Below are 13320 nucleotides of genomic sequence, written 5' to 3' on the forward strand. Positions count from 1 at the left end.
GCAGTGCTCCTCTGAAGCAGTCTCCAGGGTACCAGGTGGACCTGGTGGTCCAGCTGGTCTGGGTGAGCGGAGAGCCCCCCCAGCAGATCACCAGTCTGGCCCTCAATTCCTCCTATGGCCTGTGAGTCCCACCGAGTACCAACGCAACTGCCTCCTTTATAGACCCCTAAAGACCCCCTGTCAGAACCAAAGCTTCAGACCGTGGTCCCTCCCTCGGGACGGCTCACAAGGAAATAATCACAAATTCAGCCTTTATTCTTTTCCATATGTGCGTGTCAGGGTTTTTTATTTCAATGTAAACATGTCTGCTGTTTCTGTTTTACCAGTTTCAGAGGATTCAGGTTTCACTCTTTGTTGCTAACGAGTGCGGATTTCCAATCTCAAAAAGAAAGAAATTCACAAATCAGCATTTCTTTCCGTCAATACATGCAATATAAGTGTTTTTTATATTTATTCTAACCCTGTCTTGGGTAGAGAGGGACTCAAAAGACGAAAATATATAAATATTTCAGCATATTTGTTTGAAAACAAACGAGCGGCAGAATGTCCTCCAATGATGGATGTCTGGTCGTACTTCCTGTCTACACACCCTTTTGGTCAACATGACATTTTTAACAATCGGCCTTGGGGGATTGGATGACATCGCTCTACATCAGGGCTGTGTCTGTCTGGCAATTGTCTAAGACGTTGCCGATTTTTTAATAAGCCAACAGAGAGCTCCTGGCCCCCCACCCGTCCCTGTTTGATAAAATGCCCTCTCCGGCAGCAGCACTCTATCCCGGGATGGCTTCACGCCGAGGTCAACCCGGCCTGTACCTGCCAAAAAAAGTTTGCTTACTCTGTACCCAACCTGTGTGCCCCCTTATGAAAAATCAACACCTCCTAGCCTTTTTGTTTGTCTGTCTGTTTGTCTGTGTGCCTCTGGTGACCCCCTGCTGCGTGGTGTTCGGCCCGCAGTGTGGTGTTTGGCAACAGCAACGGGCTGGCGGTGGTGGACTACGTGCAGAGGTCGGTGCTGCTGAACCTGGGCACCGTGGAGCTGTACGGCTCCAACGACCCCTACCAGAGGCAGCTGCGCTCGCCCCGCAAGGCGCGCCAGCCCTCCGGAGGTAACCCACGGAAACCGCACACCTACCTACTGTATGTTTGGGTTTGACCTTCAGGAGGACAACGGAAACTATGTTTTTAGATGCACAAAACGACGACTGGTTCTTTTGTCTGAGTCATTCGCTATGGGAGGAGGTGGTATAGCTTTAGTTTGGGATTGGTCTTTTATTCTTTTTACGCTATTTAGGATGACGTGATCAGGATTAAACTGAGTAATGCCTAGCTCTGGTGCTCTGAAGCCCAGAATCAAGACGTCCTCATTCCATACTGCTCTTTCCTACCCATCTCCTTCCACGCATCTTGCATTAGCAGCATCATGAGATCAGCGCCACTGAAAGCAGAGGGAGGGCGAGGGGTGTATTTGGAATGGACACACTGCCCCCTTGTGTTAGATGGTGGTATTGCACCTGATAGTGCCGATGCCGCAGTGGCATGACTGTGCAATGTTCTGTTCCATACCCAACCAACGGGCTTGATGAGCAGGCTGACCACCATTTGAATGAAGATGTTCATGTGATGCATGTAAAGTGCGTTCTGCTCTCAAATGCACATACATAGTACACACAACACACTACATGCATGCAATCACGCAAAATCACACATTAATGATCAAACAAGCTTTATTCATGAAGCACCTTTCAGAACATGTGTTACAATGTGTGAACGTGTGTTATCATGAACATGTGAAAAATATATAGATTAACATATACATATATAGGTGGACAAAGACACCAACAGACACCGCACCTGGCGTCAGTGAATGGTATGCTGTGACCAGCTACCTGTCACAGCTTGTGAGTGTGAGCAGTAATCATGCACCCATCTGTGATTCGCTGCGCAGTAAAGCGCATCTGCCTGCCTCTCTGCCTCGCAGCACTGTCGAAAACAATAACGGCCCATGCAAATACACAACATGCACATCAGTGTGTACCTCACCATACACAGGGTACAAATACAGAAATAGCTCCTAATCGTCAACATATACGCACACACATGCACACACACACACACACACTGACATCCTTGCAGACCAACAGGGACACACACCCAAACCCATGCAGACACACACACACACACACATGCACCTTTGCACACAAACACACTCACACACACACTCACAATACTCACACATTTCTCGCACTTTTCATACACTTGCACATAGACCCGTCGTCACATGCATAAAGAAATACTGACCGAGAGACATACTTGCAGTCCTTCACGTTGACTTCTTGTGTGTGTCAGGTCTGTGCGACATCAACGAGGGATCGGCAACGTCAGAAGACCGCTGCAAGTCTCCAACCTCAGGTAACATGTTCTTCACAGACACATGCCTACCACCCATGGTTCTCGTTTGTTATAGCCCAAAGGGATAATGGCCCAGTTAGCAATAATTGACCAACCCATTCTTGATTGGAGGATCAGACGGGATCCAGGTGGTCTTTGCAATGAGTGGATAGAGAAGAGGATTGGGTCTCTTGACGGCAGGACTCAGATCAGGTTCCCATTGGTGCTAGGTGTGAGTGTTTGGAATTGTGTTGTTTTGGTTTAATTCCGCAACTGTTGACCTTGAACCGTCCCAGTGATCAACGATGAATGAGTATCCCCCAATCCTGTGTAACAATCAACAGATTAAACAAAAACAAAGTCCTCTTCTGTTTCTCTTTGGTTTACGATCCGTAAGCGAGAGCATTAGGATGCACATTGCGTGAAACACATTTATCCTCATTACAGCTGTTCACAGATGATTGAGAAATTGCTCAATTTGATGACATCTTCCAATTTCAGATAATTTGTTCACTTTGCTCCTCCAGGAGGAGGCTGCCATTTATAAGCATCTGTCTAGGAATTTGGAGAGAGATATTCATAGCTCATCTTTTCCCTGAGTGTGTTTATTGCTAGCTGCAAGTTTTCTATAAACCAGCCAATATTCCCTCCCCCAAAAAACATTCAAACGGTGTCTGTATGCATCAGATAATTCATGTTTATGGCCTACTTGCAGGAAAAGGTTACCTGGTACCAAGCAATCTCTTTCCTTGTGACTTTGACTGAATTATGCTTCGATTCCAAACCGTCCGTGTTCCTACCAACATGAAATACTTGGGTTTCCTGAAAAAATCAACTCAATATGAAGTAAATAGTCCCTTGTTCCCGCCCTCCTCGACTCCACCCACAAAGTCATTTATTTTAACAGAGGGCTTGTGGAGGGTTTTTGCCCATATTCATCTCATTGGACTTGTTGTCCACACAGAAAACACAATGTTTTTTTTCCCAGCTTTGTGCTGTGATTTTCTTTATGTATGAGCGGTGAATAAAGTATATAATCCCCTCTGTAAACAGGACATACAAAAGTAAAGGTGAATCTAAAGAGTGTTGATGATCCAGCTTTGGTTGATGCAATGCGTTCCGCTTATGATCCACGATATCACAAAGGGGGAATGTACCATACAAACCAGATGAGTGCATTGCTTGTAAGAAGTAAAGCACTGTGTATCGGGGCCCCCCCAACACACACACACAGTGCCTGCAGGCCTTTATCTGGGGCATCTGCCTGCCTGGTTGTTCCTCCTAATGGAGAAAATAGCAATGGACTTCTAGATAATGGTGGCTGCTTGGTACAGTCTAAGGATGTTTCTAACGCCACTATCTACTCTACTCTCCCCCTTCGAAAGTGTTGATGTCAAACAGCAATCTACAGCAGTTCTACAATGGCGGTGGTAGAGGAGGTAAGATTCGCCAGAGGATTTTGCTCAGGCTGTCCCTCAAGGCGGGACCGTGTGTCACCCCTTGTTTGTTTGTCTGTGTGTTTTTTTTATTCGCTGTGGGAAAAGAAAGAAAAAACAACAACAACTTTGTCTTCTGTGTTCATATTCACATAATCACTCACACACATGCAGACATGCACGCCCAGACACACAAACGCACACACCAAAACTGTACGCTTGAATTTACTAACAAAACAAATAAACGCATACTGCATGCTACACATACGTAGCACGAATGTCCCATGTAAACGTGCCTGAATATTGACATCTGTCCGGACCTGCGGTAGCCCCTTCCCTACTGCTGGTGACTGTCGTGACTGTAGTACCTTGTTTTGTGTGTGTATACAGTACAGTACGATGTCCCACGTGTGTTTCTCCGTCCACCTCCACATAACATTGAGGAACAAGGCCGCTACTTTCTAGAAGACACGGTCTCTCGATCATTAAGCACCGAGCTGACTGGACCCAGCCGGGACAGTCTCGTTTGATCTTGGTTTGGGTGGTGGGGCGGTGGTGTCGATGGTGTCGGTGGTGGGTGGTGGTGGTGCTGGCTCGTCTTCTAAGCGCCCCACGAAACGAGAGTACGCAAATGAGCCTGAGCTCATTGAATGATCGGCGCTCGATCAACCGTACTTCTACGTATGCAGTGCCTCTCTTTCACCTGTCCTCCCATCCTACTCACTTCCTGTTTCCTGTCCACCCTTTCTGTTCTTGGTGCATGCGCCCCTTGGCATGAGGGGTTCTGGAATGACCTGAATGTTGGGGTCTTTCTCTCCTGTCCATATCTTGTCTCACCACACCTCTCTTTTCAGGGGCCTTTTTTGGTTGTCTTGTTTACCGCTCCGCGACAACTGTTGCTCTAACCGTCACTTCCTGTCACAGCATGTGGGAGAGAGTCTCCAGGGTTGACACCTTGAATCTCTTTGCAGTGCCTTCCCCTGTGTAAAGCATTTTGGCTCACCTGACAACCCCCACCCTTCCCCCTCCCCTCCCCCAACCCCTTTTCTCATCCACTAGTCTCAACAAGCTTTTTGTCATTTGTGTTTTCCGTGTGTGAAGTATTTTGTGCGCAGTTCTTTGAGACCAGATTCTCTCTGGTCAAGCTAGCGTTGCATGGCATCCTGTGCAGGCTTAGACGTGTGTTTGTAAAGAGGGATGTTCTCTTTCTTCCAGCAAAGATGTCACGGAAATTAAGCTTGCCAACTGAGCTAAAGCCAGACTTGGGTAAGCCTTAAAAAGATAAAATATTTTTGTTATCATTTATGACAACAGAATTTTCTTTCATTTTTTCGACCAGAGGTAATTCAATCATAGTTTGACACCAAAATATACTGAATCATTTGATGAAATGGATGGAAATAGAATTAATAAATAATAGAAGCCATTGTCAAATCTTTCTAATTGTACTGTTCCAATCTGAATTTAGATACATTATGAAATGAAGGATAATAGATGAACAGGCACATGTGTAAGTAGTAACAATATGTGAAGATCCTCTGATATTTCCTATTCGACCTTGGCTTTGACCTTGCTTCCCTGTACAGTAGGTTGATAGCAGTGCCCAGCTGAGCTTAGTGTGCACACCATCACTCACTATGAAGCTTCCCCTTTCTTCTGTGGCTATTGCTCTCTATTTCATGTTTCCTTATACCTTTTAAACCCTTCATAGTGTACATCGATTCTTTTCAATCTTGCGGCAGTGCATTTTTTTTTCACTCTGGAAATGGGAAAGGTTGTTTTTTTTCAGCCACAGAAACCTGCAGTCTTCTAAAAATGTTTCTTTCCTTACTAGCAACCATTTTAATATGTGCCAAAGGTTTTAACTGACTGCAACTGTTACATTTGAGCATTTATTATTGAAATTAACATTAAAATGCGAATTCACCTTAAATTATTCTGCTTTAATTGAGTCTCTGAGTTCTGAATAAAAACTTAACAGATGTCGTGAAAATATCATTTAGGATGTAGCAGAAAGCATGACAGTCAGTTGGTCATGTTGAATGGAAACCGACCAATCAGATCGAGGCGACGCTCTGCTCTGTTTGCCCAGGCTTCTTGTCTGTTTGCCAAATGAAGTTTAAATTCATGAGCTCCATCTGTCACACAGTTTCAAAACAAACACCAGCAGCGGCCTTAAATATTGACCAATAGAAACCTAGAGCCGTAACCGCTGTTTGTTTTGAATTCCTTTCTTATATTGACATGGAACTCAAACTCTTTCATTGCCTTTCCCCAAAATATTGTTGTTGGGCTTTAGAAATAAGAGGTTGATTAAAACTGTCTATTGATCGAAGGACATCGATTGGTATCACATGAACTGTTTTTTTGCAGTACGTTAGCTAATTTCACAACAGAATTGCACACTCCCTCCTGTACCCACCATAACTCTTCATCCGTCGGCGTACTCGCGCTTTACCTTGCTTTGTCTTTGTCTCACTGTCCTCCTGTCCGTATGTCCGCCGCGGGGCGCCAACCCTCTAGACCACCGGGACAACTCCTTCAGCCGCTCGCGCTCCTCCAGCGTCACCAGCATCGACAAGGAGACGCGCGAGTCCATCTCCTCCTTCCACTTCTGCGACACCTACGTCCGCAAGGGCGACTGCGCCTTGACGCCCTGCCTGTACGTGGGCACCTCCCTCGGCACCGTGCTGGCCGTGGCGCTCACGCTGCCCCCCGCCGGCGAACAGAGGCAACTGCAGCCCGTCATCGCCTCGCCCAGCGGTGAGTGTTTTCTAAGATGACGGGGGTGAAGGGCGGTTTAACCTTATCACAGCGGCGCCATCGTAGGACGCACACAGCCGCATAACATGATCGATCTGCTAGTTTGAGCACCAGGGCGCGGTCAGCGGACGTTTCTTTGCTAGCTTCCTTAGCGCACGCCCAGTTCAAGGGTAGCTGAACATGTCTGACGGCCATGGGGAGCTACAGGTGTCCCTGGCCAGCGAGACAGCAGCACCAGAGAGCAGCCGGTTCTTAGCGCATTCTTAGCGGTTCTCCCTGCTCTCTCCCCCCCCCCCCCCGACAGGGATGCTGGCGCGTGTGAAGGGCAGCGTCATGCGCATGGCGTTCCTTGACTCGACGGGCATGCTACTGCCCCCGCCCCATGAGCCCTGGTTCGAGCCCAACTTGACGGCGTCGGACGGCGAGGAGAAGGGCCGCAAGCGGCGTCCGGTGTCGGTGTCGCCGTCGGCCTCGCAGGACCTGAGCGAGAGCCAGTACGCCGTGGTGTGCTCGGAGAAGCAGGCCAAGGTGCTGTCGCTGCCGTCGCAGAACTGCGTGCACAAGCACAGCATCACGGAGGCCTCCTTCATCCTGCGCGCCGACGTGGTGCAGATGAGCAACAGCGTGTGCCTGGCGGTCTTCTGCGCCAACGGACACATCATGACCCTCAGGTGAGTGGCGCGCCCTCAGGTGAGTGGCGGTGGTGATGGGTTGAAGTCTGTGGTTCTAGACCGGAGGGGGGGCGTGAACCCCTGGAGGGGGTACGTGTGTGGCTGTCGAGGTGGGGGTCTTGGGCAGCTAGGTGTCATGGTAAGGGTTTTGTCTGTGGAAAGACCCTTAAACTACATTATATGTGGATATGTTATTTTACAAAAGACTACTAAAATGACTTTTGTGCACTTCATTTACATCCCTGGCATGCTATTATATTACCCTGGCATGCTTGGTTATCCTCCTCAATTCCCAAATTGGATATATATATATATATAAAAAATACAATTTGGGGATATCACCAAGAACGCCAGGGTAATATAATAGCACGTATATATATATATATATATATTAGGGACTACTGGAGATGACCTTGACATTCTTGAGGGGTTTATGGAACCACTGATCTGATCAAACCATTACATCATTCTTATAGCTCATAAATGGACTCATTTGTTTCGTCCTGTAATTTAATTGAACTTTTTCGCCAAAATGCTTACTTCATTTAATGCGTTCTTTGTGCCAAGGTCCTGTATGAGGGTGAACCACTGAATGGCCGACATCAATAACGTAGATGGATGAATGTAGATGAATGTGATGATAATAGGCTCCCAGGCCTGCCGTCTAGTCTCGGGCTTGTCTGGTCGCAAGGGCAAACACAGGTGAATGTCTGCGCTGGGTGGAAGCGGATGATGTCATTTCATATTCCTGTTAGGCGCTCGCCCTAGCCATCAGGAGATAAGAAAAAGTGAGTCTGGGGGGCGGGGGGGAGTCGATGTAGGGGAGATCAGTACAAGCATTGGAGAGGTGGGGGTGGGTTTTTGGGATGGTGGCAGGTGGTTGTGCCAACCATTATGAGACTCCTGATTGTGTCCTAGTCTATCGGCAAAGTCAAACCACTTTCACGGTGGTGCACTTCTGCCAACCGGCACACCCACACCGACCTGACGACGCACAGACCAACACAGAGCTGGATGACTTGTCTATTTTTGAGCTGAGCCGCTGGCGCATCAGCCCCTCCCTCCCTCCCTCCCTCCCCCTCCCTCCCTCCCTCCCTCCTCCTCCCCGCTCCCTCCCCTCAGAGGAGAGGGGCAGCCTGCGCCCAGCCTCCCATCTGGGTGTCTGGCAGGACCGGCTGCTCTCTCGCTTTTAATACCCGATGTGAGTGTGTGGGTGCGGGCCAGCCACGGACAGCTGTAGGTCCCCATGACCGTCAGACATGTTCAGCTGCCCTCGGTCGTGGCGTGTGTGTGTAGAAAAAGCGAAAAGACCCCATTGTCAACATTTTATTGACAAGTTCATTAGGACTCCTTTCTTCCTTCCGCCCCCTTTCCCCCACCTGATCCTGGATGCCCCTTGGAGTCACGTTGAATTAAAGCACCCTAAAAAGTGGTTGTTGAATTCTTTTTCACTGTCATTACCCTCTAGTTTGCCCGGGCTGAGACCCCTGCTGGACGTCAACTACCTGCCCCTGACCGACATGCGCATCGCCAGGACCTTCTGCTTCACCAACCTGGGCCAGGCCATGTACCTCACCTCCCCCACCGAGATCCAGAGGATCACCTACAGCCAGGACACCTGCGAGAACCTGCAGGTCGGTCCCCGGCGCTCTAAACACGTTGTTCCAATACCGTCCGAGGACAGCCTCACAGGGTCCATGGCTAAAGCTGTTTGGAAACTGTCAGAGTGTGAACGAACCCTGCACTGCAGATCCAATCAAATGCTTCAGGGTGGCCCTTCGTTTGGGGGCGGTGACTCGAGAGGAAGGTGTGTGTGTGCTTGTGGACGCTGTCGTGCCAACACGCCTGTCTTGTAATGGGTTAAAGATATTCAAACAAAGCTTGAAATCGCTTGATTTCGCCGATCTCGTGGCCCCATTCGATTCAACGATATCACATATTGTAATGTTGCCCGGGATATCAAGAGAAGCCTTCTTCGTGTTGCACAGTGGTTCAGTGTATCTCCAGTTTGTTACACTGCAGAGAAGAATGAGGGGAGAGGAGATGAGGTCGTTCTCTCCGTCGTTATACAACTAACTCCCATTCACACATCACCTGACCCCATACTTGGCGATCAAGGACATGTATCTGAGATCCCTGTATTTGGATTCCTGTAAGTAGTTTAAAGGGTCTGCCTCATGACCAAACAGTAGGATTTCACACTTGTGTGACTCACCGCCGAGCCCAGTGAGTCAGAGAGGAGTTTGTCTGCTTCTGGTATACATCCAGTCCTGACTTCATTGTCTGGATTACGATTTTTATAGAAAATCCATGACGGTAAAAAAAAAATTGTGGATCCCACAAGTGTTTTTCAGAAAACTTGTGTATGTGTGTGTGTGTGTTTGCTTACGTGTGTGGTTGTGTGTGTGCGTGCCTACTCTACAGGAGATGTTAGGGGAGCTCTTCACCCCCGTGGAGACACCAGAGGCCCCCAACAGAGGCTTCTTTAAAGGGCTCTTTGGAGGCGGCGCGCAGTCTCTGGACCGGGAGGAGCTATGTGAGTCACACGCACACACACACACACACACAGACACACACAGACACACACACACACACACACACACACACACACACACAAACAGAAATGCCTACACATACCACACACACACAGACACACGTTCACATACAAACACACAAACACACACACACATACACACACACACACACACAAATGCCCACACACACAACGCACAAACACTAAACATAAGCCCACACACACACACACACACACAAATGCCCACACATATTTCATATCACATACACTCACAAACAACATCGGCCCACACACACCACACACTCTCTCTCACACACACACACACACACACAACATAGGCCCACACATACCACACCAGAAACACACCACATACACACATAAAATCCTGCCAGAACACCAAGGTTACCGTGCATACAATCCAAAATGTCTGTGTAATCATTCGTACCCATGGTAGCCGTAACAGAGACTTGTCTGTCATGCACCTGTCTGCCATCTGACCTTTCCTCTGTGTCCATGCTCCTAATTCCGTTCCTTCCCCCCAGTCGGAGAGATTGCGTCCGGGAAGGCCTCCAGGAGCCTGGCCCAGCACATCCCGGGCCCTGGGGGCCTGGAGGGCATGAAAGGCGCGGCCTCGGGCATCGTGGGCGACCTGGCCCGGGCCAGGATAGCCCTGGACGAGCGAGGACAGAAGCTGGGCGAGCTAGAGGAGCGGACGGCACTCATGATGAACAGCGCCGACGGCTTCTCCAAACACGCCCACGAGGTGAGAGCTGGAGGAGGAAGAGGATGATGAGTAGGAGGAGGATGATGATGAGGGTGATGATGATGATGATGATGATGATGGTGGTGGGACGTTTGGTTGATATGCGTGAGGCGCTGTCCACTTGTTGGCTTTTGCCTTGTACTTTTTTATTGCTCTGTGTTTGAGACTTGCTACTTTCCTTTTGCATTTTAATGACATTTCCTTTGTTTAAATTAATAGATAAAAAAACACATCTTTATTACTCCAACTGCGAATTCACCGCTCTAGATGATGAAGGTTAAAGCACTCAAGCTATTTCTCATAATGAGTGTCTCTCTTTTACTCCCTCACTCATTCTTTCTTCCCCTCTCCCTCTCTGTCCTCAGATGATGCTGAAGTGCAAAGACAAGAAGTGGTACCAGATCTGATGTGCCAGAAGATGGTGAGGGCGGGGGGAGGGGGGGGCAGAAAACCATGGACACAACTGTTATCACCTTCCATCTGCACCCAACCCCCCACCCCCTATGTGGGATGTGGACTTGAGGGTACTCACCTCCAAACTCTTTCTCTCTCTCTGTCTCCCTCCCCCTCTTTCTTTGCTGTATCTCTCTACCCCATTCATATGACCCTTGACCCTAAACTCTCATCTCTCTCACCCCCTGGGGGATTTTGTTTCTCTCTCTCTCTCTCTCTCTCTCTCTCTCTCTCTCTCTCTCTCTCTCGCTCTCTCTCTTCCTTGCGCTTTCTCTCTTACACTCTCTCTCTCTCGCTCTCTCTAACCCTTAGCACAACACCCATTGCAGGCCCCTTGCCTCATTATTGGGATGGAACGGACGAATGGACAAGACAGAGGAGATGGATAATCCTCAAGAGGAAACAAGCAGTGGAACGATTTTATCTTTTCTTTTTCGTGTGGGTAGATTCGGGGACTTTTGTTCCGCTTTCGTTTTAGAGTTTGCCGAGATGACCTGGGTTCAGATGAATCTCGACCTGGTCCTGTTGCTGGTGTACATGAACAACAGTTGTTTGGCTTTGTTTGTTTTTTTGGCGGGGGGCAGGTGTTCCAAAAAATACTAATGACAACTACAACATTCTGGAAATGTACCATGGAGTGAAAAGACTAATCTATATACATGACTATATCTACATGAATCTATAACATTGCGCAACGCTGTGTCCACGTACAACCGGGTTGGGACGAACGACTGAGATGGCTTGAGGAAATGAAGTGAAAAGGAGATACAGGGTGAGAGGAAAAGGCCCGCCCTCCCAGCAAGCGCTATTGGAGACAGGAAAAGGAAGTGATGTCACAGGGACTACTTCTCAATACAGGGTGTCGCAGAGAAAGAAGAAAGATTCGCTCCACTGAAACATTGGTTAGCTTGTAATTTTGCTCAATCCTCTAAGCTCTTGTGTATCGCACAGTTTTTCACGTGATTTTCATAACAGTTGTATTTTTTCCCCCATTACATGTTGGTTGGTGATCTTTTTTTTGTCTGTATTATTTAAAAAGAAACAAAATCATATTTTTAATATTATTGTAAAAGTAAATGATATATATACATATATATGTATATGTGTATATATACATATATATATATGTCTAAGTATATATATACATATGTGTGTTTGTATTTTTATGTTTTGTCAAAACATCCTCAAGTAATTTCTCCTCATGAAAAGGGCTGGAAAAAGTAGTATATGGATATAAAAGGCATATGTATCTCTTAAGTGCACGGCAACATCTGATCTCCGGATTTAAAATAAAAGTTGAGGCAAGGTCACATGAGCCATATACGGTTCCTTGTATAAATGAGATTTATTTATGAACTGATTAGATAGATATCTATATAATATATATTGCCTCCTTCACCCTTATGCCATAAGCTTCCACTGTGTGGCATGGTGTGAACACATGTCTATGTATGTAGATGCTGACACAAGCACAGTGTTGACTACACGGAAAGTCCAAACTAGATATTTTGGGTCGTATGGGAGTTCTATGATGGTTTATGATGGGAGTCCACACCAGTACAGAGATTATATAACACGTGCAAATGGGAAGATAACCTATTGTGTGTGTGTGTGTGTGTGTGTGTGTGTGTGTGTGTGTGTGTGTGTGTGTGTGTGTGTGTGTGTGTGTGTGTGTGTGTGTGTATACAGAAGTGTTATTCACACAGGTGAATTGTCCTTCAAAGGCATCCATATTGAAACTGATTTTTCTGATGTTTTTTCTTCTCTGCCCATTGACTGTGTGAGTGGTCCTTTGAAAGTGTTTTTATGGTGCAAAGCAAATCTGTGTGATTAATATGTTTGTTTTGTTTTCATTTTCTCATATTGGTAGAAAAAAAGCTCAAAATGTCGTGTCTCTCTCCATGTCTAACGGGCCTATACCTTTTTCCTGTACATAGGTAAATAATTTGACAATCTTAAGACCAACTGGAAAGTACACTGCAAGGTTGCTGAAGCAACACCAGAGGGGGACAATGGCCATATTCTTTCTGACGCCAAAGACTTTCGTTAGCTTCTGTTCCATTCTGCCGAAACTTTCCACTTCCATCCCTCCCTACTCCAGACAGTATATTTTACTATCCTATCGCTCGATTCAACGATATTTATGATGTTTTTATATTTTGTGAACATCTTATTCATCTGCATTATGACTAGTAGGCCAAGGTGTGCTGGTGGCAAATATCTGGACTCAATGCTGTTGTAAGAGTGCATTAAATGTGCCATTGTTTCACAGCGTTCCCAGGGCTGTCCACATCGTCCACGGGTATAAAG

The 13320-nt window shown here is 47.2% G+C and overlaps 1 protein-coding gene across 1 annotated transcript in view; it reads left to right on the forward strand.

Moving 5' to 3' along the window:
* The window catches only part of stxbp5a (syntaxin binding protein 5a (tomosyn)), a gene marked incomplete at its 5' end in the record, with an annotated part of 92532 nt that extends 80128 nt beyond the window's left edge, over positions 1–12404 (forward strand). The window contains 12 exons of the mRNA XM_079753916.1: positions 1–121; positions 958–1109; positions 2350–2412; positions 3777–3830; positions 5043–5093; positions 6351–6590; positions 6895–7261; positions 8730–8895; positions 9686–9797; positions 10337–10557; positions 10923–10978; positions 11323–12404. The exon at positions 1–121 is cut by the window's left edge and continues 5 nt beyond it. Coding sequence (XP_079610042.1) covers positions 1–121; positions 958–1109; positions 2350–2412; positions 3777–3830; positions 5043–5093; positions 6351–6590; positions 6895–7261; positions 8730–8895; positions 9686–9797; positions 10337–10557; positions 10923–10964 — 1589 coding nt within the window. The 3' untranslated portion in view covers positions 10965–10978; positions 11323–12404. The remainder of the gene's footprint in view (positions 122–957; positions 1110–2349; positions 2413–3776; positions 3831–5042; positions 5094–6350; positions 6591–6894; positions 7262–8729; positions 8896–9685; positions 9798–10336; positions 10558–10922; positions 10979–11322) is intronic.
* Positions 12405–13320: the final 916 nt, after the last annotated feature.

This window comes from Pollachius pollachius (genome assembly GCF_949987615.1).
Source record: "Pollachius pollachius genome assembly, chromosome: 16".
NCBI classification, from domain to species: domain Eukaryota; kingdom Metazoa; phylum Chordata; class Actinopteri; order Gadiformes; family Gadidae; genus Pollachius; species Pollachius pollachius.